Raw genomic sequence first — 25,688 nt, 5'->3', positions numbered from 1 at the left:
TATTTTGGTGAAAAGATGTATTAGTTTTATTTGTGGTTACCCAGAAATTTACTTTTATCTTCATAAGTATAAAACAACCTGTTACATCTTGATATTACCTTGACTTCCCCTTCATATGGAGGTTCTGTAACTACACCATTTGTTTTGTTTTGAAGTTGTCATCATTTACAGATTGATGTTTCTAGTTCCCTGTTTTCAGTCTTGTAGCTTTATTTTATTTTTGAAAATTCTTTATCTGGATTGGTATCTGGGTGATGTTGTCATGTGTCTTAATATCAAGTTGTTGTCTGATGTTGTTGGTTCTCTGTCTGAAGGACTCTCTTTAGTATTTCTTGTAAGGTTGGTCTGGTTTTCACAAATACCCTTAATTTCTGTTTATCTGGAAATGTCCTAATTTCACCATCGTATTTGAGAGACAGTTTTGCTGGATATATAATTCTTGGTTGACAATTTTTTTCTTTCAGGGTTTTATATATGTTATTTCATTGCCTTCTTGCCTGCATGGACTCTGCTAAGAAATCAGAGCTTAGTCTTATTGGTTCCTCTTTGTAGGTGATATTTCATTTTTTTCTGAGCTGCTGTCAGCATTCTTTCTTTGTCTTTGGTTTTGGGAAGTTTGATTATGATATGTCTTGGTGATTCTCTTTTGGAGCCTATCCTATGTGGGGTTTGATGGGCTTCTTGGATGGGTATGTTCTCATTTTTCATGATATTAGGGAAGTTTTCTGCCAGCAAACCTTTAAAATTTTTCTGTGTATGTGTGTGTTTTTTTTGTTTTTTTTTTTTTGCCTCTCTCTGTTCTGCAATTCTGATCGTAACGTAAATTGTTTCTCTTGATAGGGTCCCCTGTAACTCTTAGGCTTTCTTCATTTTTCTTTATTCTTCTTTCTGATTATTCCCCAAACAGATCGATATCAAGGGATTTGTCCTCCGTTTTGCTGGTTCTTCCTTCTGTTGATTCAATTCTACTCCCTTGTCCTTCTAATGTGTTACCTGTTCCTGAAATTTTAGTATTAATCTTCTGGATTTCTAGGGTGCTCGTTTTGTATGAGTTCTAATTGTCTGTTTTATCATTTTGTCCTCATATTGTTTTCCTGAATTCTTCTAGAGTTGTCTGTGTTTTCCTTGGTTTTCTTTGTGTTCTCCTTGATCTCTTTGAGGATCCTATGTATAAATCTTTTGAATTCTTTATCAGTTAGTTCAATTACCATTTCTTCCTCAGGAAGGTTTTCTGGCTCTTGCTTTAGCCGTTTTGTTGTTTCTTGATATGATTTAATTTTGTATGTTGTCTTTGAGCCCTTGGATATGTCAACAGGTAGAATAAGGTGGAACCTGAACACAGCTGTGAGGCTGTACCACTGAGCAGAAACTGTGGAATTACCAGGGATCCAGCAATCTTTCCACATGTAGGTGCAGCAGGAAAAGAGAAGGGATTAGCTTTATTAGCTGTCAAAGAAACAGTGATGTCCAGAAGGCCACAATAGCCATGTGATTAGAGGAATGGCTTTGTAGTAGGTCATTAAGCCAATTTGAAACGGAAATCAAAGACTGAAATGGATTAGAGGCAGTGTTCAAAAGAACTGACGTAGTATCTGACTCAATCCATATTGTCATCACTCTTCGGAAAAAGGGGAGGGTGATGCTTTGAAGATGACTTATAGTCTGCTTGACATTTGCATGAAAAATAGAAGAGACAGGCTGCGTTTTTTTAGGATCTTTTGTGGACACTGAATTTCAAAAACTAAAATTAAATGAAACTCAGATGAAAATTTTATAACCTGCATATCAAAGTGTACTGGCCAGTTACTGCGTAAGTGTATGCTACTTGAAGGGACCTGTATAGATGACTGCCTTAGGTGGGCACTTTTAGGAACGCTCCATCTTTCTCAGTGTTATTGCTGACCTCTCCCTCTCACTTCCCACCTCTCCCATTGACATTTCTCAGCCCTCCACCCATCCGGAATGTGTCAGTGCAGCGATGGGGTTGTTGGGAGGAACTCAGGCAGGAGAACTGGGCAGAAGCTTGGGGCAGAGCGGGATTAAGGCAAGTTTCTTTTCTTTCTACTTATTTTTTAGAGTTGATGGGCCTAGGACACAGTTTTGCACTTGCTGAAATCTAATGTAATGGAAAAACTATCCATGTTACTGAACTCTATAAGCATAGTCCCTGTTGTTGGTGAGGTGAGCATAGTAGCCTCTCGGAGCACTCTATGAATTCTCTCTTCTTTGGCCTTAAGGCTCGTTCTCAGTCTGCTGGAGGCACGGCCACCTGGTCAAGGATGATAACTGGCTTCAGCCACGGAATAGCTCAGTTTCTGCTTCTTCTTGTCACTGGGTCTTTGTTCATTGACCTTTCTTTCTATTTCCATCAGTCATTTCATAATAAGGTTGCAAGTAACTCATCCAAAGAGGGACCCTTCACTGATGGTGCTACATGTTGATCGTTCTCTTATACTGCATTTGTTCTTTGAGTCCATACTCTCCCAGTTAGTGTCATCACATTATCATGTATTTATGCATATCCTGTGACTCTTTATTACGCGATGTCTAGAGATATGTTCTTCTTCCTAGTTAGGCTGCAAATACCTCATCTAAAGGACATGGTCTTCTGCATCCTTTTGTGTATGTTGTAGCAACTTGTAATGAATTACACTTATGTCAGCTTCTTATAAATGTGTTGAATCTCTGAATGTCTGACTATGTGCAGGCCTCACAAAATGTGTGTCCACATTCCTTCTGGATCCTTTAATGCTTTAGATTATCTGCTTCTTTGTTCCCTTTATTACCATAGAAATTCTAGAACAGAGATCATTTAGTAAAGCCCTTGTTTTGTAGGTAAGACAGCTGAAACCCAGAAAAATCGTATGATTTGTCCGAGATAACATACCTAGGTAGTAAAAAAAACTAGGATCAAAACCAAATTCCACCTCCTTTTCTAAAGTTCCACCCACTGCTTCATGGCCCTTCTTTCATTATTAAGCAAGTAAAAATACTTTTATTATAGCTACTAAACCCCAGAAAGATGTTTACCTGTGTTTTATTGACTATGCAAAGGCATTCGACTGTATGGATCATAACAAACTGTGGATAACATTGTGAAGAATGGAAATTCCAGAACACTTAATCGTGCTCATGAGGAACTTTGTACATAGACCAAGAGGCAATCCTTCACACTGAACAAGGGGATACTGTGTGGTTTAAAGTCAGGAAAGGTGTGCATCAGGGTTGTATCCTTTCACCATACTTATTCAATCAGTTTGCTGAGAAATAATCTGAAAAGCTGGACTAAATGAAGAAGAACGTGGCATCAGGATTGGAAAAGACTCGTTAACAATCTGCGATATACAAATGATACAGCCATGCTTCCTGAAAGTGAAGAGGACTTGAAGCACTTACTGATGAAGATCAAAGACTATAGCCTTCAGTATGGATTACATCTCAACATCAAGAAAACAAAAATCCTCACAACAGGATAAATAAGCAACGTTATGATAAATGGAGAAAAGATTGAAGTTGTCAAGGATTCCATTTTACTTGGATCCTCAGTCAGTGCCCATGGAAGCAGCAGTCAGGAAATCAAACAACACATTGCATTGGGCAAATCTGCTGCAAAAGACCTCTTTAAAGTGATAAAAAACAAAGATGTGACTTTGTGAACTAAGGTGCGCCTGACCCAAGCCATGGTGCTTTCAATCGCATCATATGCATGTGAAAGCTGGACGATGAATAAGGAAGACTGAAGAAGAATTGACGCCTTTGAATTGTGGTGTTGGTGAGGAATGTTGAATATACCGTGGACTGCCAGAAGAACGAACAAACCTGTCTCAGAAGAAGTACAGCCAGAACACTCCTTAGAAGCAAGGATGGCGAGACTTCATTTCACATACTTTGGTCACGTTATCAGGAGGGACCAGTCCCTGGAGAGGGACATTATGCTTGGTAAAATAGAGGGTCAGTGAAAAAGAGACCCTCAATGAGATGGATTGACGCAGTGGCTGCAACAATGGGCTCAAGCATAACAATGATTGTGAGGACAGTACAGAACCGGGCAGTTTTTCGTTCTGTTGTACATAGGGTCACTATGAGTCGGAACTGACTTGACCACACCTAACAACAACAACAGTTGAGTTAGCCCTAGGATGAATTTATTAAAACTTAAATGTTAGAGTGAAAAAAAAAAGTTTTTGTTTAAAGCATAGCATTTTAAAGAATGAAATTGGTGGCTATATAAGGGAATTCTGCAACATGCAAATTAATTGTTTGTACAAAATCTTTTATAGAATACATTGATAGGAACGAACTGTCTTTCAGAAGCCTAAGAAGTCCCTATGTTAAGAATTAGGTGCCCACAGAGATATAGAAAGTTAAATCAAGGACTTGAACTTGGCTCCAGCTCTGGTTTCTTTTTGTCTATTATTAAATAATTATTCCCTCTTTAAAAAACACACAGCTGGTGATCTTTATTTAGAGATAAATAGTCTAGGATTATTGTAGGGGTAGGGAGAAAAAATGTCTGAACTGTGTAAATGCTCAGAATGATCTAAATCAGTGGTCTTCTCCGTGTTTGTGCCATGGACCGTTTTGGTGCCTGGTGAAAACTGTAGGCCCTTACTCATGTGTAAAATCAAATATACAGGATTACAATGGAAACATATTGAAATGTAGTTATCAAAATACTTTAAAGTTTTGAAATAGTAATGAATAGATGCTTTTTATTAATGCTGAAGTAATCCAATCTAGTGTGAGAACTAATAACTATGGTAATTTCAACACAGTGATGGACATAAATGATATTTCAGAATACCTACAACAAACCATAATATGGCATGAAAATAGCTATGACTTCTGTTGGCGACAAAATCACAGGCCCTTATGCTAATGCTGTGGTTTGTTGCCAACACTCATCATAGACAGAAACGCTGAATTTCTAGGTAGGTAGAAAAAAAAACCAAACCGTTGCCATCGAATCGATTCCGACTCATAGCAACCCTACAGGACAGAGTAGAACTGCCCCATATGGTTTTCAAGGAGCGCCTGTTGGATTTGAACTGCTGACCTTTTGGTTAGCAGCCAGAGCTCTTAACCACTATGCCACCACGGTTTCCCTTCTAGGTAGAGGTAGGTGAAAATAAAGATAGGATTTTGTTCCCATCCAAGTTAACAGCCGCCCTGAATTTCTATACTAGGACCCCAGATTAAGAACCCATGATGCAGCCACACTAATTAAAACAGCCTGATGTTGGTGTAACAGACATGTAGTCTAATGGAATAGAACTGAGAGTCCAGAAGTAAAACCACACACCTGTGGTCAGCTGGTTTTTGAGGAGGATGCTAAGTCCATTCGATGGGGAAGGAAGAGCCTCTTCCATAAATGTTGCTGGGAAAATTGGATTTCCACACGCAGAAGAATGAATTAGGATCCATGCCTCACACTGTCCACAAAAACCGATTCAAAATGGATCAAGGACCTAAATATGAAAACTAAAACCATAAAATTCTTAGAAGAAAATATAGGGGCAAGACTGTAGGACCTAGTTTGTAACTGTCTTAGTTATCTATTGCTGCTGTAGCCAAAATATTACAAGTAGATGGCTTAACAAACAGAAACTTACTTTCTCACAGTTTAGGAGGCTAGAAGTCCAATTGAGGGCACTGGCTCTAGGGAAGGGCTTTCTGTGTCTGTTGGCTCTGGGGGAAGATCCTTGTCTTTTTTCAGTTTCTGCTCCTCATTTCCTTGATGATATTCCTGTGATATGGCATCTCTCTTCCTCTACCTCTGCTTGCTTAATCTCCTTTGGTATCTCAAGAGAGATTGACTCAAAATATACTCTGCACTAATCCTGCCTCATTAACATAACAAAGAAAACGCATTCCCAAATGGGATTGTAACCACAGGTGGAGGGGTTAGGATTTATAACACTTAATTTTGGGGGACACAATCCTATCCATAACAATAACAATGCATTATCAGATATGACAACGAAAGCATCAATAACAAAAGACAAAATAGATAAATAGGACCACATAAAATTAAATGTTTTTGTTCATCAAAAGACTTTATCAACAAAGTGAAGACACAACCTACAGATTAGCAGAAAATTTTCAGGGACTATATATCCAATAAGGGTCTCTTATCCAAAATAAATGTGAAACTTCTACAGCTTAAGAACAAAAAGACAAACAATCCAATCAAAAAATGAGCAGAGGACTTGAACAGACATTTCACCAAAGAGAATATTCAGATAGCTAACTAGCACACAAAAAGAAAAGATGCTCAGTGCTCAGCCCATTAGCTGTTAAAAACCCATTGCCATAGCAACATACCACCTCAGCCCCATTAGAATGGCAATGACCAAAAAAAAGGAAACAATAGGTGTTGATGAAGTTGTGAAGAGACTGGAACGCTCATCTATTGCCCCTGGGAATGTAAAATGGTGCAGCTACCGTGGAAATCAGTTTGATGGTTCCTCCAAAAGTTAAACATAGAACTACCATATGGCCTAGCAATCCCAGTCCTAGGTATATACCCAGAAGAAGGGAAAGCAAGAACACAAACAGATACCCTGAGATTGTCTTTGAAACCTTAAACCAAAAATATCCCCTGAAGTCTCCTTGAAACCAAATAATAGTTTAGCTTAACTAGTAAAAAATGTCTGCCTTGAGCATTATGCTCTTTTAAGAACTTTCTAAGGAATGAAATTGACAGCAGCAACTTGAAAGATAAGGGAGCAGCAAGTTTATATTAATGAGGGAGGAATCACTTACAAAAGGAGGGTGAGAATGGTTGCACTGACTTGAAGAATGTAATCAATGTCACTGAATTGTACACGTAGAAACTGTTGAGTTGGTGTATGGTTTTTCGTATATTCTCAACAACAAAATAAACTTATAAAAAAGAAAATACCATGCTGAGTGAAATAAGTCCGTTGCAGAAGGGCAAATACCGTATGATCTCGCTTATATGAAAGAAGCAAGGAAGGAGTGGGGGGGGGGGAAGAGGTAGTTTTTGCTCAGGGCGCACTGAGTTTATGTTAATGGTGGTAGAATGATTGGGAAAAGGGTAGCAAGAATGGTTGCACAACTTGAAGGGTGTGATCAATGTCACTGAATTATATGTGTAGAAATTGTTGAGATGGCATATGTTTTCTTATGTATATTCTCATATTGTCACCACAATAAAATTAAATTTAAAAAAGATCCCTTGATGCATGTCTTACTTACATGCCTCTTACTTACATTGTTTTTGTGAGCAAGCAAGAGACATGACCCCAGGATGGGCAGGCACATTATGAAGTCAGTTGCTATGCAGTTCAGTGACCTTACGGGATGAGGCCCACCGTAGGTTACCCAGGAGCGGCAAATGGGTTGATGTGAGGCATCATCTACCCTTGGCTCGCTTTCTGATGTTCTAGGTCGTGTGATCCAGTCTTGGACTGTGTTTTGTCTTACAGATACCAGTGACCAGAATACTGAACAAAATGATTCTGGGACCTCTGAGAACTTCTGGCTTGACCCTTCTGTGAAAAGCCAACCAGAAGCCCAGGAGGAGGACGACGGACTTCGGAAATCCCTGGATAGATTCTATGAAACATTTGGCGATTCACAGCCAGCCTCTCGAGACCCACTCTCCACATCTGTCTCCCAGTGCCTGTCTCAGAAAATTGCTGAACTGAAGGGCCAGGAGAGCCAAAAGTATGCCCTCCGCAGTTTTCAAATGGCCCAGGTCACCCTCAACCGGGATGGCTGCTCTGTCTTACAGAGGCATTCCAGGGACATCTCCTTCTATCCACTGGAGGAAGGAAGTATGTCTCTGGATGATGAAAAGCCGACCCCGGGACTTTCCAAAGATGTTATTCATTTCCTCTTGCAGCAGAATGTGATGGAAGACCCCTAACTGGGGGAGCTCTGGGTGCCCGGTGGCAGGAGCAGGCCATGTTAGAGGGGTAGCTGTTATTGTACCACCAGATCCCCGAGGGTCTCTTTTCCCAGCTCCATGTGCCTGTCCCCCAGCTTCCGAGTGCCTTGCAGTTCAAGGCTGGCACTGTAACCTGGCCCTGGAACCAGTGCAGGCCATATGCAGAACCAGTGGTGTTTGGGAGCTTTGTATCCCCATGGCCACCCCTACCCACCCTTCCCCTCCCCTGGGCCTAAGGCCAGTGATTGACGGGTTTGGAAGTCCAAAAGCTTAGCTCCTTGCTTCAAGAAAGGACATACTCTGAGGAGTAATCTACACTCCAGGGTTTCCCTCAGGAATCAGGCTGAAGCTGGGACTTCACCTGAAATCATGCCCTTGCTTGACTTCTTCCCTTCCCCATCCTTCTCCCACTCACTTACTGGTGTCTCCTGGGAGCCCTTCCTTCATAAATCTCGTGTACCTCAGTCCTTGATTCAGGATCTGCCCTAAGAGAACAAGCTTCCATTGAATGAGTTTTTAGAAGCATGTTTTTTTACCTCAGTCCTTGATTCAGGGTCTGCCCTAAGAGAACAAGCTTCCATTGAATGAGTTTTTAGAAGCATGTAAAGTTCAATGCTGAGTCTGTTGTGAAGGATTATACCAAGTAAAACTGAGGCCATGTGACTGAGAAGGTATGTCCCAAAATAATATAAAGATCTAAATATAGTTCCAAAAAGTACATCACATCTGAATCATACCCTGGCCTCCCCTCCAGAGCTGGAATTCTCTGTTTTATAATACTAACTAGGTGTGGAAGGAACATTTAGACATTTAAAATAACAGCTAAAACTCACAAATAAAAAAACAGCAGTCTCTTTTTGTTTCCATCAGACTGCAAATGTGAAAGGTGAGAAGAAAACAAATGGGTGCCACCCCCCAAGTATGTGTAAGCACAGTTATGGTATGCTAGGCTGACGCGATGCAGCCTTCTTGATTTCTGGTTGAAAAGAAAATGTCCTTTGTTCAAGTGGTGTTCTCCTTCCTCTCGTTATGTGTGCCTCTGCCTGCCTGCTGCCAGCACCCTCTGTCACTCTTTAATGGTTGGCCCCTCACCCTGTCCCATCCTGGCTTCAGGCACCCTGGGCTCCATCTGAAAACATTGCCCAAGGCAGATGCTCCCAGCCACCCTGGCCCTGCCCTCGGGGCCTCAGCTCTGCATCACCACTGAGTGGCTTTAAATAGCCAGTTCAGTTTTGTGCGCTAACAGATGCTCTGCTCAGCAGGTCACATCCTGAACCTGTTTGAGCCTCAGTTGGTAGAATTACGTCACCTGGCACTAAGCCCTCTGGAACAGTAATTGGAAGCTTCAGACTAATCCCTACCTTGACACTTCTTCAGAAAGGGTTATGTCACTGGTTTGGGGGGACAGCAAAAAAAAGAAGCTGGCAACACTGCATATAAATTTTGAGAAACTTTAGGTGGAATTTAATTGGCATAAGACCCCAAGAGCTTTCCAGAAAGCTGATTATACAAAATGGGTCAGCCTAAAAGTATACATTAAAATCAAGTGCGCCCTCTCAGGCAGGCCTCTTGAGGACTCTTGGATAAAAAGAGGAGCCTTTTAAAGGTCAGGAATTACATACATAAGGCTTCCTGTCCTGGGAAGATCAGAGGTGAGAGTAGTGTTCCAAAATGAAGTTCACGGGCACCAGTGGAAAGAGATTGGAAGAGTAGGAAATCAGATACGAATACATCCTTGAGAGATACTTGAGAAAATAAGACCCCAGATTTTCTTTCTGACAATCAGCTGTCTGCATCTTTCTCCATGGGGATCTCCTAGTCAACCAGCCCCCAAATAATTGTGAAACCAGTTGGACTTACATGTTACATTTTAAGTTCACCGGTTTCGTTCTTTTTAAATGTGAAGCAAATGAATAGACGCCGTTGAAGAATGCTGTTGTTTTTAGTATTATTCAGTCACTGAAATATTTGAGATTTGTTGCCATGATTACCAACAAAAGAGACCGGACTATTTTGTGCTGATTTTAAAGGACAGTTGAGACAAGCTATTCAGGCCTCCGTGTGGGGGAGCAGTAGCGTCTGCTTCCCAGGGAGATTTTAGTTTCGGGACTTGTGTAACCTTCATCACCGTTAGCGCTGACGGTGTTCAGCAAGAGGTAGAGTCTGAAAGCAGAGAATTTAGACGTCTGAAAACCCGAATCACCTTAGGGTAAGAGAGCATGGTGTGTGTTTACTTGTATCTGAGTAAGTGTTTGTGACAGGTGGGTACAACATATTTGATTCCCTGCAATCTTGCTCCTTAATTTGGTCTTCATGAGGTTAGGATGGCATTTTCCATTTATCCCTGGGAACCTTTAATAAAAACTAAGAGATAAGGCTATTGAGGCTCTGGCCTATGGCATTATTGTCTAATTCTGCCCTACAGATAGATTCATCAACATCTTATCGTCTTAATGAGCGTTATGACTGGCCTCTCTCTGATATTATCTGTGGCCCTTCGCAGATCTTCCAGGCTCTTTGTGAGGATGGATTGATGCAAGAATATCAGAACCCTAGAAAACTGCTACCAGTTTTTTAAATTGTGTAATGATTATTCGTTTCATTAATCAGTTTCTTTGCATGGCCAGTGCAAGGGCACATGTAATAGATCTCATTGCCATAAAATAATACAGCAATACTTGTTACACTTTTTATTGAAATATAATCATCACTCAGAAAGGTGCACATATTATTGTAAGTGGACATCTCAATGATTTTCACAGGCGGGACCCACCTGCACAAATAGGACCCGGATGAGAAACAGACATTGTCCATCCGTCCAGCCACCCTCCGTTGTTTGACCCCCCACCCCCAGGCTCCCCCGGCAGCTCCTTTCCTTCCTGACCTCAACCTCGGGCCTTTCCCTGAGACACAATCTTGAGCCCTGGTTAATCCAAATGAAATCTCCGTGTTTGTTGGTCAAAATGGCCACACTTCCGCAGTTTCATAGGCTTCAAGTTCATGTGTGCCGTTCTTTAAAGAAGTGAGCCCCTCTCAGAACTTCCGTGATCACTTACATGCCAACTTGCAATTCCGTACTAAACTCCTGTCCTGTACCTCTAATTTCCCATGGAACATTCTGCTTGGATATTTCCTTGTCACCATAAACAAATGTGTTAAAAAACTTCTTTCTGACAGGCTAACATTCTCATTTGGCGTCTCTAACTCATCATGACATGCTATTGGAAGGGATCAGTCCCTGGAGAAGGGCATCGTGCTTGGTAAAGTACAGGGTCAATGAAAGAGAGCAAGACCCTCAATGAGATGGATCGACGCAAGTGACTCAAGCATTGCAGCGATTGGGAAGAAGGTGCAGCACTGGGCGGTGTTTCATTCTGTTGGACTTAGGGTCTCTCTGAGTCTAAATGGACTGACAGCACCTAACAACAACAATCCATCATGTGGTCCCCGGGTGGTACAAAAGGTTTGCGCTCAGCTGCTAACCAAGAGGTTAGTGGTTCAAACCTGCACAGGCCTGGCAGTCTACTGTTGTATAGATGTCTTCCGAAAAGAGAGCCCTATAGAGCTCATGGAGTCACCACGAATTGGAATTCACTTAACGGCGTGTTTTTTTTAATCCATCAAGGCGTTGACATTTTTTAAGCCACTTAGACTTGAAAATGTATGGACTCATTGTGACTTTCACTTCTAAACATCCCACTATAGCATGGAGTGGTGGCTAAGAGCTGAGTTCCAGAAGCCAGGCTGCCTGGGCATGAATACTGACTACCAGAGTCCTTGGGCATGTTACTGTGCCTCAGTTTCCCCATCTGCAAAAAGGGGATGATAATACTACGTAACTCAGGAGACTCAAATGAGTTCAGATTTGTATAGAGTTGAGAGTAGCACCCGGCACATTGTGTTTGTTAAATTATCTATTTACCTTAAAAACACAACTATCTGTTCTCCCTGCTTCAGATTCTCCTTCTTCCAGCCTTTCCACAAACTGTTGTTAACTATATTGATCTTCTTAAATCACTGAATCCCATCCCATCCCCCACAGAAACCTCCCAAGTTCCCCTTAAGACCAAAAGGATGAAGCACAAAGCCAGGTGCACGCTGATCTAACTCAGGTGCTCTGCCCCCTCCTCATCCCTTGGACTTTATGCTCAAGCTGTGCGGAACACATTCCATCCCTTCCTCAGCCACCATGGCTCTCCTGAACTGTTCATTTATGCTATTAATCCTGCACCACAGGGCCAGCTTTTAGCTATTCGCACGTGTACATCTTCTGCAAATAGACCAGAATTTCCCAAAGGCCAGAGCGCTGTTCTTACCCAGGCTGGCTTGGGCCAGTGCTGGGTAATACTCACCATGGCATGAATTTGCTCTGTGTTCCCGCCTCCTGTTCAGTCTCCTGGTGAAGCCAGCTTGACAACTTTCTCTTGCCTACAAATGAAACCATATCATTTAAAAGCTACAGCAAGGGGCAGTAGGGTGCATTTTACCTTCTGAGAGACATCATAGAAGAAGAAAGAGCCCAACTGCAGGCATCAGAGGCAACAACACTGCCATTAACAAGTGGAATGTCCTGGGTGGCTCATGTAACTCCTCTGGACCTCATTTCCTCATCTGCAAAATGAGAACATTAGCAAAGCTCCATGTACCCCTTAGGCTCAAACATTCTGTGACAAATCTCCAAGAGGGCAGATGGATTCAGGAAACTGATTTTCAAATTGATTGAGCGGCATGGAGTTATTGCATGGAACATTAAATTGGTGTTCAGAACAATTCATTTCCTGTGTTTAGCTTATCAACCAATGTTTATCAAGCAGCATTTACTCTGCAATACCCTAGGTTGAATGCTATGGAGACGCAGATGTGGTATCTTACAGGATTCTTGGCCTCAAGGGGTTTATTATATAATCAGAGTTTATTATATAATCAAAGCTCACCAAGCACATGATCAAGCAATTACTTTCTGTTTGTTTTTCTAAGACTCGTAACATAAGGCAGTTTTACTTGAACCATCAAATATAGTCCCTCTGTGAATGATGAGTCATGTGTATCATTTTTTTTAATTATTTATTGTGTTTTAAGTGAAAGTTTACAAATCAAGTCAGTCTCTCATACAAGAATATATATACTCCTTGCTGTGTACCCCTAGTTGCTCTCCCCCCTAATGAGACAGCACACTCCTCTCCACTCTCTGTGTTTGTGTCCATTTGGTCAGCTTCTGTCCCCCTCTGCCCTCTCATCTCCCCTCCAGACAGGAGACGCCCACATAGTCTCACGTGTCTACTTGATCTAAGAAGCTCACTCCTCACCAGTATCATTTTCTATCCCATAGTCCAGTCCTTCTAGTCTCAGTCTGACCATTAAGTGTGGTCTTTTTATGAGAAGCTGAGGTCAACATCCCACTGCTCTCCTGCTCCCTCAGTGGTTCTCTGTTGTATTCCCTGTCAGGCAGTCCTTGGTTGTAGCCGGGCACCATCTAGTTCTTCTGGTCTCAGGCTGATGTAGTCTCTGGTTTGTGTGGCCCTTTCTGTCTCTTAGGCTCAGAATTACCTTGTGTCTTTGGTGTTCTTCATTCTTCTTTCCTCCAGGTGGGTTGAGACCAACTGATGCATCTTAGATGGCTGCTTGCTAGCATTTAAGACCCCTGATGCCACTGTCCAAAGTGGGGTGCAGAATGTTTTCTTAATAGATTTTATTATGCCAGTTGACCTAGATGTCCCCTGAAACCATGGTCCCCAAACCCCTGCTCCTGCTACGCTGGCCTTTGAAGGGTTCAGTTTATTCAGGAAATTTCTTTGCTTTTGGTTTAGTCCAGTTGTGCTGACCTCTCCTGTATTGTATGTGTGTCATTTTTGTTATTTTCTTTGAAACACATTTATAATACACACAGTTATATAACTGTATGTTTAGGTATATAACTAAATGCTTTTCAAATATATTTAAAATGTCTATTTAAGGCTGATTTTTAAAAAACTTTTTAACATACTAAATGACAGAGACTTTCAAACATTCACAAAAGTAGAGAGAATTGTACTATGAAGTCCACGTGCCCATCACATGGCTTCAACAGCTATCAGCTTTCTGACTTTTTTTTTCATCGATTCCCCCTTTCTGTGTGTTCTCTAAAGCAGTGCTTCTCAAGCTATCAGTGGTGGAGAACGTTTTTGTTTAATTCCAATCCGTCATGTACCACTTCCAGCGCACAACTCACGCCTGTGCCCCACTTTGTATTTTCCTCCAAGGAGACATTCAGCGTCCTGTATTATAATTGTTTATTTGAGCCCCCAGATCCCTGATAGGCTCTTTGAGGGCAGTTGCTGTGTGTCCTAATTGTCCTGAAATTCCAACAGCCCACACAATGTCAGAGCCTCAGTAGGTGCTCAGTAGTCAAATTGAGAGAAGAAGCCAGGCTACGTATCTTGTTCTGTCTTCCACAATTCCATGTTCACAGTAGGTACTCAGTATACCTTTCCCCAGATCGTACGATGTCATAGTTTGAATGGCCCCAAGTGTAGATCAGCCACCCTTCTGTTGGGCAGATGCCCTCTCTAATGATCGTTCCATATCTGGTTGTGCATCAGTCATTCATTCCACAATATGCATTGAGTAGCTACAATGAGCCAAATAGGGTGCTGGGGATAGAGTACAGAATAAAATGGGCAAAAACCCCTGCCTTCCCGGAGTTTGCATTCTAGTGGTAGAGATAGACAATAAACAAATAAGTAAAGCATATGTGGTGTTTTACTGATGGTAATAAGTGCTTTGGCGGACATTAAAGCCAGAGAAAGTATAGGGAATGCTGACAATGGGGTAGGGAGTGAGGTCTGGGCAGGCCTCACTGAGAAGGTGCCATTGAAGCAAAGCCCTGAGGGAGGGGAAGGGTGAACCATGTTGTCATGGATTGAATTGTGTTCCCCTAAAATATCTGTCAACTTGGCTAGGCCATGATTCCCAGTATTGTGTGATTGTCCACCATTTTGTCATCTGATGTGATTTTCCTATGTGTTGTAAATCCTGTCTCTATGATGTTAATGAGATAGAATTAGTAGCAGTTATTTTTTTATGTTAGTGAGGTAGGACTCAATCTATAAGATTAGGTTGTGTCTTAAACCAATCTCTTCTGAGATATATAAGGAGTGAGCAGAGAGATGGGGTGGGGGTGGGGGCCTTATACCACCAAGAAACAAAAGCCAGGAGAACAGCACATCCTTTGGACCTGGGGTCCCTGCGCTGAGAAGCTCCTCAACCAGAAAGATGGATAGCAAGGACCTTCCCCCAGAGGTGACACAGAAAGAAAGACTTCCCCTGGAGCTGGCACCCTGAATTTGGACTTCCAGCCTCCTAGATTGTGAGAGAGTAAATTTTGTTAACGCCATCCACTTGTGGTATTTCTGTTATAGCAGCACTAGATAACTAAGACACATATAGATGTCTGACCCAGTTTGAGGGCACAGTAAGTGCAAAGGACCTGAGGCAGAAGGGTGCCTGGGATGTTTTAGGAACAGACCAGAGGCCTGTATGGCTGGATCAGAGTCCCTGAGAGGGAGAGTGGGAGGAGATGTTAGGGGGTAAGGAAATACAAAAAGAACAAAAGCAGAAGCAGAGAAACCCATGAGGAGACCATTCATTTATCTAGATGAAGGCTGATGGTGAATTGTGGCAGTGGTGTAGTGGAAGCAGAAATCGGCAGTTGGATTTTGGACATATTTAAAAAGTTAAGTCTATAAGATTTTCTAAAAGATTACCTACTGGGAGTGAGAGAAGAGAGGAGTCAAGAATGACTCAAAGATTTGTGACTGAATACCTAAAAGGATATGGGCACCATTTACCAGGTTAAAGAAGGCTCAGAGAACAGCACATTGGATGGGGAAGGTCAGGGGTTTAATTTTAGACAAGTAAAGTTTAAGATGGCTATTAGACATCTCAGTGGACATGTCAAGTACATAGTTGGATATTTGAGTCCAGAATTCAGAGGAGAGGTTGGTGATGGAAATATAAATTTTTGAAGCTTGCATCGTAATGATGGTATTTAAAGCCATGAGATTGGGTAGAAGCACCAAGGAGCGAGAGCAGAGAGAAAAGGTCTAAAGACTGAGGCCTGGGACACTCCAATATTTAGAAGTTGGGGAGATGAGGAAACAGCAAAATCACCTGAAATAGAGAAGCCGGAAACACAGGCAAGTGAGGGGTCCAGGAAGGCAAGTGAAAAGGGTGTTTTAAGATAGTGGGAGTGAACGCTTGTGTCATAAACTACTGATAGGTCAAGAAAGGTTATTATAAGGAGGTACTATGAAAAAGTGTGTGCCAACCAATCAGATAATGGAGATGAAATGGGCACAGTCTTAGAAAGACACCAAGTACCAAAATAGACTCAAAAAGAAATACAAAATCTGAATGGATCTGTAAAAAGAGATTGAATTAGTAATTTTAAAACTTTCCACATGAAAGTTCCAGACCCAGATAGCTTCACTGATGAATTCTACCAAAAATTTTAGGACCAGTGAACACAAATCCTTCACAAAATCTTCCAAAAACTAAGAGGGAAAACTTCCCAACTCAAGAAGCTAATATTAGTCTGTTATCAAAACCAAAGACATCTCATACCAATATTCTTTATGAATGTAGACCAAAAAAAAAAAAAAAACTTCAACAATATACACCAACTCCTCACTTATCACCTGTCTCATTATCCGACATCTCACATTTACAACAACAGTAAAGGAATCTACTACTCAAGGAGGCTCTCCAGGGGACCTCGGGGAAGCTGGGCCACACTGCCCTACACCCTCTGCTCCCTCTTGATGGACAAGAGCACCACAACCAGCTGCCCTGCAGGGCCGGCCTCTTCCGTGGCCAGACTTGCAGGCCGCACCAAGCCAACTGGCACCTGTTCTGAATTCCCGGCTCCTCTGTGGCCTGAGGCCCTGCAGCTCAAAATTGCTGTGGGTGGGAGGGGAGGAAAGAAAGGCATTGTAGAGGGTGTTTGGAAGAAATAACATCCCAAAGTGAACCAAAATGGGCCCGAAGCCTGCACCTTGGTGGGGTCAGGTGCACAGCCAGGCTCCCGGCATCCTAGCAGGAAGCCCCCCGAGCCTCGGTGACTCAGGCCTGGAGGGCAGAACAGGCTCTGGGATCTTGAACACAAGGCTTACAGGGGTGGAGGCAGAGCTCTGGAGGTGGCTCTGCAAGGGGAGCTCTGACCCATCCAGGAAGAAGGTGCAGTGGTTAAGCCGTGGGCCCTTCAGTCACAAAACAGTTATCCAGTTTTGTCTCCTCCGAGCCTTCTTTCTGCAGAGGAATAATCCATAACTGGACTTGTCACAGAGATGAGCACATCATTAAAGCGTAGCTGTTTTTACTTCTATGATCATATTTTCTAACTAAAAAAATAAATAAATCAGACAAATGGATGGTCTGAAAACAGGGAAAAAGTCCTCCATTTTCACATAATGCCAATTTTTGCATAAAGACCTGGTCTTTGGAACTTAACCATGTTGATAAGTGAGGAGTGGATGTACTAACAAACTGAATCCGGTAACATTAAAAAAATAATATACGCCGTTACCAAGTGGGATTTATCTCAGGAATGCAAGACTGGTTCAACATATAAAAATACACCAGAACGACAGAATAAAGGACAAAAACCATGTGATTATCTCAACAGACTCAGAAAGAGCATTCGACAAAATTCAACACCCCATCACGATCAAAACACCCAACAAACTAGAAATAGATATAAACAGGTACCCCGGGTGTCCTATTGCTTCTGGCTTTGAGGACCCCCTTTAAAATTCCTTCCGTCTTTTGCATTAATCCTATCCTAGAGCTATAATTTTTTTTCCTTCATTTTGAACCCATCTGCTTCTATCTTTTGGGGATTTCTTTTGATAAGAGTTAAATAACTTTCCCACAATCATACAGCTGGTAAGTGGCCTAAATGGGATTTCATCTTGATCTCAAACTCTAACCATACATCATATAATGTTGGATAGTAGAGGTGGCTGGGGACCGGTCAGAGATGAATCAGAAACAAAACTAGTTACAGGAACTCAAACTCCAGATTGGACCAACCACCTACAAATGTGACCTGATGCTAACACTGGGGTTATTGGGTTGGAGCTCTGTACATCCTTCCTAACAGAGCCCTGGGGAGGTCCTGAGACTTAGGCAGGGCTGAGCCTCCAGGTACAGGGTAAAGCAATTTAATTGTGGGCAGACAAGAACTACAGAGACCATAAAGTGACACCCTGAGATGAAACCTCCCAACCCAACAGAGATGGAGACCATCTGATCCAGCAAATCATTACTGATGCTGGGCAAGACACTGTCAAGAGACAGAGATAAACAAGACACAGACTCTCCTCCTAGAAGTTCTGGAAGACCTCCTGCCTCCAGCCACCACCCACTCTGCAGTGTTCACCAAAATGTTCACCTCTGCAGGCTTTCCCACTCCCAGGATGTTATCACGAGAGTTAAATTATTTCCAGGTGGAGCAGAATTGGTCCCCCAAGTGAACCACAACCCCACAGGTTCTGAGCTCAGGGACCCTGAGAAGACTCTTAACTGACGGGTCGCCCTGAGGAACATTAGCACTGTGTCTGAAATTCCAGCACAGACTTCCTCCCCTTGAGTGTCTTCGGAAACAAGTTGGTCTGAAAGTGCTGTGGGGGTAATACTGCTTTGGATCCTTCAGCATTCATGAGCGCTTTGTAATAGCACCTCATATCCTTTCTGCAAATTATCTCTTCACATTTGGATCTGATCCCCATGGGATGCTACTCAGGTGCTCGAGGGACAGGAAGATGACTTAAGTGGGGACATTTGGATGCTCAGGTAGAGCAGAATGACAAGGAGCCAGAGAATGGTCCCTGAGTTACTTCCTCCTTGCCCCCCAAAGTTGTCTTGGTGTCTACCTGTTCTGAGGCCTGGCTCACTGAATTTCCCACCGATTCTGTGAGATTCACGTATCATTCCAGAAATTCTCTTTTGCTTAAGTTATCCAAATTACTTTCTGTTGCTTACAACCAGTTAGCCTCAATTGACCAGAGTTAGTGGGTTAAAGAAATAGACACTAAGATGGTAGAGATTTGACACATTCCCTTTCAACTGGAGGGACCAGGAGAAATGGAAACAAGGGTATGGAAAGGAGCAGATTAGAGCCATTGACTGACTTGGCATTTCAGTACCTGCTTTGAGCCTGGCATGATCCAACATATGTCCTTCTCCCTCAAAGCAGGAAGTAGCAGCATCCAAGAATGCCACTATTTGGGTTACATCTTGATCGGAGGGTAGGAACCTGTATGTGTTACACCCTGCGTCATATCCTTTCCCTGTTTTCTTTCTTCATCCACATCCCCACTGTCAAAGCAAAATTCCGATTATTCCAGTTGTGTATGTGAATCCTAAAACTGAGGCACTGACATAACTGAAATGGGTGATTTCAGGCATGAATTAAAAACTCCATTTTGAATCAAACTGCAGTTTCGTTTGGAGCCTTTGTTCCTGCTCTTCTGACAAATAAATTTAGCCTCTTGTAAAAGTTTAACTGTTATTAACACCAAGAAAGCAAGGGTTAGGATTCTAGGAATTGTTTGTTAAGAGGTGTCTGTTAAGAATGTTTATGCACCTGGTCTTAGAGAACATACTTTGGTCAAAAGGAGGTTAAGAAATAGAATTGATAATGTTGAGATGAAACATAACTCTGTAACTAAAGATGAGGCAAACACCAATAACCAAGTTTAATCAAACTTCATTTCCACTTACTGAGATCTTCCGCTCCTTTTCTACTGATGCTTTGAAGATAGTTATAACTAGGGTAAAAAAAAGCATAAAAAGGTTACCTTAAGATAAGGGGAGAGATAGACTGTAGCTGTCACAGAGAATGAACTCAGTTTATTCCTGACAGAATGCTTTGTGAAACAAATCTCAGTATATAGCAAATAAACTTACTAAAAATGTTGAAAAAGAACGTCCTAGTCAAACATCTTCTGCAGGATGAGAGATTAAAGTTCGGTTAAAGATTAATAAGTTTGTAACTTGACAACCCCTTGTAACCTTTGCCATCCTTTGTCCCTGCCTTGGGTGCCAGCAAAGCACATTCCTTTGCTTACTTCACCTGTTAAAAACCCTCACTGTTCTCCCTGCAATTCGGAACGTTGTGCAGCGACCTGCCTGGGTGTCTATGTATGTTTCCCATTTCGCGAAATATTTCTTATCCTTCAGTAAAATTCTTTATTTGTAGCAAATTGTAAGTCTAGTGCTTCAGGACAACATGGTAAAATCATGAATTACTATGAAAAGAAACCATTGGTCTAGCTTTTGAAGAATGATGTCTATCCGTTTCATGGACTCTATGGATGAATTCAGGGGCTGGGAGATTCAAGTTCACTTTTCAGTGTCTAAACTACTTCCCTAAAGGCAACTCCCACTCTTCACACTGCTCTGACCTTTCTTCACTCTCTTCTTGGGCTATGGAGTGGGTGGGACTTTTCCATTCCCCTTTACTTCCTCTTCCACTCTTGGCTGGGAACTGGCTCATGTTCCAGAAGATATAACCCAGGTCTGATGGATCCTGAGGCTTTGCGTTCAGCCTGCAGAACTCAGGGTATCTCATGCTCCAAGGTCCATGCTTCTGCAAAGTTTCTTTCTCCTTTCCAAAGCTAGCTCTGAATTCTGCCTCCATGGTACTCCTGGGGGAAAGGATCCAATTCAGTAAGTCTTCCAATAGTTATTTTCATACCTGATTTGGATAATGTGCTTTCTAAAAAGATTGAGTTGAGGCTGGCTCATTCATTGGTAATTTATACTTTCAAATGGTGCTATGTTTAAATGGCAGTATATTATTTAGTGGTCTTTTTGAACTTTTTGAGTGAATGTAAAAGAAAGGAAAGGCAGCTAGGGAAAAGGGAGAAGGAGAGGAAGACCAGTCCTTTCATAAAATTATGAGAAGTGTCACACTATACCCAGAGCAAAAATATGTGCAATTACCTCTCGGAAGGTACATTTGCTCAAAAGTAATATCTCCTAGAGGGTCACTATGAGGTCCTGGGAAATAAAATATTCATAGATGCAAAACTGAAATTAACCTACATGAAGTTTTCCTGGAGTTGGCATCTACAGAATGCATCTTTGTTGAGAAGATCCTTGCCTGGGAGTTGGTGTGCTCTAATATTCACCATAAATAATTAAAAATTCAGCATCAGCAACAGAATGCCTCCTCGTAAAGCAAGGAGGGTTTATTAAGTCAGCCAGGTCTCTGAGAATTACAAAGGCAGAACCAATTTGCACTGCATGACTCCTTAGGATGAGCACAGAGAGAAGGGCCAGGGGAATTCCGCAATCAGAGCATGACAGGGAGGCTTCAAAACAACTGGCACAGGACTGCTTCTGGATTCTCAATGTCAGCCGTGTTGGTCTGAAACAAATGGTGTGACCTCAGGGTCATGGCCGTGGTTTCTGGCTAGAAATCCCGCAATTAGAAAGGCACATTTTGGAATGAGCTTAAGCTTCAAAACTTCCCAGGAGAAGTGCCATTTAGCGAAAGCCTTTTCGGGGGGAGGAGAAAGAGGTTGAGGGCATCAAGGGCCACCAGAGATGGAGAGAAGTTGCTACTAAGAGGTGAAGAAGACCCCAGAAGAACAGGGTGCAGAGCCTGACATCTCTGCTACCCACTGTTTAGCCGAGGTGCAGGAGGAGGAAAGAGCCAAACCACCTGGCTCTTTCCACCAGGTACCCTGCCCCCCAAACTCCTCAACAGTTACCTGCCAGGTTCCTCCTCCTTCTGGGCCTGGAGGACCCCCCAATGCTCCTTGAATCTTTTGCATTAGTCCTATCCGAGGGACTGTGATTTTTCTCCTTCATTTTAGATCCATCTGCTTTTATCTTTTGGAGATTCCTATGATTTCTGGTCCAATCAGAACCTTTTCTTACTTTGATGCATTCTGTGTAAACAATGTGTAAATACATTTTCAACCTTTTATTACACACATGCCATTTCAACATGCTGAATTTGGAAGGTATACTCAGAAAGCAGCTTCAATCGTCTCTCAAAACTTTCTTTAATCACGTTCTTTCCTTGTCCTTAAACAATATCTTGGGCAGAAACTATAGTTTTTTTCATTAACCCTACCATTACAACAGTCTTATCTAAACCCAAACTTCTATTTTTCATCCAATTCAAAGTTCCTTCTGCTCTCAGCTACTGCCTAAACCTCGGCTCAGGAGCCACGCTGATCCATCCTTTTATTCTCTTTGTTCCTTCCCCTTCTGCCCTATGAGCTCCTTCTAGACCGGAACAAGGCAGAGGATCAGAGGAGATGGAGGAGGGAGCAGATAATAGTTCCCACTTGGCTGCTCAATGCCTGATCAGACAGGCCTTTAGGTACTGGCTTACCCTTTCACAGGGAACCTTTGTGGATTCTTCCGAGCCTCCATGGCCACTTGCACATTCCATCAATCCCTGATAGGGGTGATACTCTCTCTCTCGCTGACCTCTTGCAAGGCCCCCTCAGCTGCCACCATCTGTACAACACTGGAGTCCCCTCACTCCATCAGACAGGGGCCTTTCCAGATGACTTGAGACCAATAATACTCCACGTAGCCCACTTGGCCCTGGGAAAACTCTGGACATGCAGACACTCCAGCCACTGTTCTCTCTCCCCAACATGTCATTGCAAGCAGTTCCAGCCGGCCTCCCGCCTGCCTCTACCTTCTTGAGCTAAGTCTCTGAACTCCCGGGCACACAAACTAAATTGCCCTCTGACCTCTTTCCCACTCTGCTCTGGGAGCATTATGGGAGCATTATGGATTTCTTCTACCACCTATCTGTCAGTATGTCATACTGTGGTGGTTTGCATGTTGCTGTGATGCTGGGAGCTATGTCACAGGTATTTTACATACCAGCAGAGTCACCCATGATGAACAGATTTCAGCAGAGATTCTAGACTAAGGCAGACTAGGAAGAAAGTCCTGGAGAGCTACTTCCAAAAATTAACCAATGAAAACCTTGTAGCTCATAGCAGAATATTGTCCAACTTGATTCCTCATCAAGAGGAATCAACTGCTGGAGGAAGACATCCTGTATGGTGAAGTAGAGGGCCAGTGAGGGCAAGGGAGACCCTCAGTGAGATAGACTGGTACAATAGCTGCAAAGATGGACTCAAACATGTTGATGATCATGAGAATGACATAGAAGTGAGTAACATTTCATTCTGTTGTGCATAAGCTCACCATGAGTTGGAGTTGATGCCACAGCAGCTATCTATCTATCTATCCATCTCTCTCTCTCTCTCTCTGTCTAGGCTTCCTCTGCTCAACAAGCATCCAGCCAGGAAATGAGATGTCAGTCTCCACTCCTGTAGACAACCTCACTTTTATGAGCAGTTCTCTTGGGGCCTCCTCACTCAGCTGAGGTAGGATGCAGCAGCATCAAACAGCCAGGGGTCCCTACAGATCTTCTTAAATCATTTCTCCAGTCAATTCACTGTGCACATCTGGTTTTCTTTTGATGGCATGAGTGATGGCCTCTGCCAGGTTGGCCCTGTGTTCGTAAGTTCAGTAGAGATGTGACTGGTTCCTCTCTTTGGAACATATGGGCACTGAGCACCCATGATCTCTAGCTCTGAGTCCTCAGCAAAAGTCAGACATAATAAGAAAAGTTCTATTTAACATCTTGTTGTTGTTAGGTGCCATTCAGTTGGTTCCAACACATAGTGACCCTATGTACAACAGAACGAAACACTGGCTGGTCCTGTTCCTGTGCTATCCTAATGTTCGGGCCTATTATTGTAGCCACTATATCACTCCATCTCCTTGAGCGTCTTCCTCTTTTTTGCTGAGCCTCTACCAAGCATGTTGCCTTTCTTCAGGGACTGGCCCTCCTGATAACATGTCCAAAGTATGTGAGATGAAGTCTCACCATCCTTAGTTCTAAAGAACATTCTGGCTGTATTTCTTCCAAGACAGATTTGTTCATTCTTCTGGCGGTCCATGGTATAGTCAATATTCTTCACCAACACCATAATTCAGGAGCATCAGTTCTTCTTCTGTCTTCCTTATTCCTTATCCAGCTTTCACATGCATATGAAGCAATTGAAAATACCATGCCTTGGGTGACTTGGGTTAGGCACACCTTAACCCTCAAAGGGACATCTTTGCTTTTTAACACTTGAAAGAGGTCTTGGAGCCTATGTAGAATATGCACCTCAGAGTTATGCGACCAAAGGGTAAAGGATCTGGGAATCTGAGCTGTTTATACACCAACCGCTGTCAGTCATTGTTTGAGGGCTGCTCCTGGGGGCCTTACTTCCTCAGAGCTTCTGGCTTGCCATTTGCACAACAAAGTTGACTCTGGTGGCCAGAGAAAGCCAACAGGCAAGAAAAAAAAAAAAAAAGCAGGACTTGGCAGTTGAATATCAAGCCAGTGTGCTTTGAAGAGGTAAGGACAAGGAATATGGGCAGGGAACCAGCAGCATCTACTTCAGTGTGTGTGTGTATGTGTGTGTGTGATATCTCAATATCTCTCTGGTTATTTATGTGGCCTGGAGTTGAGGGAGACTGGAGTATGTTCTCATTCTGCCATATTGATCTAGTCTCTCTGCTATCAGTTCTAGAAATAAATACTAAAGCAAAAGACCATTGAGCAAATAATGGAGATGAATAAAGTGTTCCCCTAGCGTGTATTTTCTACTTTGCCTCTTTGTGCATTACCACTGTAAGCAACAATAGTCTCTGTCCCTAGGGGCAAGCCCCAAGCAAATATGTTAAATAAGTGAAACATGGTTTATTTCTACTTCTAGCAGCCGTCTACCCCAGGCATTCTGGAATCATCTGTCCATGGTGCACTAGGTGTAAATGTCATGTCACGGAAAAAGTGAAACCAAACAGCCAGATTTAAATCTCAGCTCCTAGTACAACCACTTCAGAAAAGGCTTTGGTGGTATCTACTAAAACTGAACATTTGCACGTATGACCCAACAGTGCTACATGTCCTTTATCCTTCCAGGCCTAGGTGTGTAGCAACAGCCTGCAGTTGCTAATCTCTGGGTTTCCTAAGACTGGCCTTTCTGTTTGGTCTTTCAGCATTTCTAATGCCTGTGTCCTCTTTCCTGTATTGAATTCCCTGTATCGGTTTCATTTTTCTGGCTGGGCCCTGATGGATAATCTGTCTCCAGGGTAACTACAAAACCGTAGTTCGATCTAAACCCCATTTCTTAAAAGAGACATGTTTGTTTTCCTCCTTCGTTCTTCTTTGAAAGAATTCGTGAGAAATGGTCTTATCTATGGCTTTTTTCCTGATATTTTGTACTGGTCTAAGAATGATGAGAAACGTGTGTTACGGGCTCAAACATGACCTGAAATCTGGAGCAAAGCCCAGCCAAATACAGCTGAGCCCTTATCTTGAAATTACATCCAAAACATAATCAGCAATCAGAAAGTTAAGTCTTTCCAGTGTTGTAAAGATGTCAGTTGATCTATAGATTCAATGCAGTATCTATTCAAACCCTAACAGATTTTTTAAAATGGAAATTGACAACAGATTCAAAAATTTGTATGGAAATGCAAAGGGACAAGAATGGCCAGTACTCTCCTGAAGAAAAACAAGGTGAGAAGACCTTCTCCACAAGATATCAAGGCTATGGTGATAAAGTGTGGTACTGCTCCAAATAGAAACAAATAGAACAAGACATGGAATGAGAGTTCAGAAACACACCCAGGTGTATATGGATTCTAGATTTTTTTTGTCCAAAGTGACACTGCAGAGCAGGTGGGAAAGGAT

At 42.5% G+C, this 25,688-nt stretch overlaps 1 protein-coding gene across 1 annotated transcript in view; it reads left to right on the top strand.

Annotated features, from left to right (window-relative positions):
• SHLD1 (shieldin complex subunit 1) overlaps nt 1-12,952 on the top strand; it is a 99,469-nt gene extending 86,517 nt beyond the window's left edge. The window contains exon 3 of the mRNA XM_023550030.2: nt 7,452-12,952. Within this exon, the coding sequence (XP_023405798.1) occupies nt 7,452-7,894 (443 nt within the window). The 3' untranslated portion in view covers nt 7,895-12,952. The remainder of the gene's footprint in view (nt 1-7,451) is intronic.
• The last annotated feature ends 12,736 nt before the right edge of the window (nt 12,953-25,688 follow it).

The sequence above is a fragment of the Loxodonta africana genome, chromosome 24, assembly GCF_030014295.1.
Source record: "Loxodonta africana isolate mLoxAfr1 chromosome 24, mLoxAfr1.hap2, whole genome shotgun sequence".
In the NCBI taxonomy this organism is placed as follows: domain Eukaryota; kingdom Metazoa; phylum Chordata; class Mammalia; order Proboscidea; family Elephantidae; genus Loxodonta; species Loxodonta africana.
Note: the sequence above shows the minus strand (reverse complement) of the source record. Positions and strands in the feature narration are given on the sequence as shown.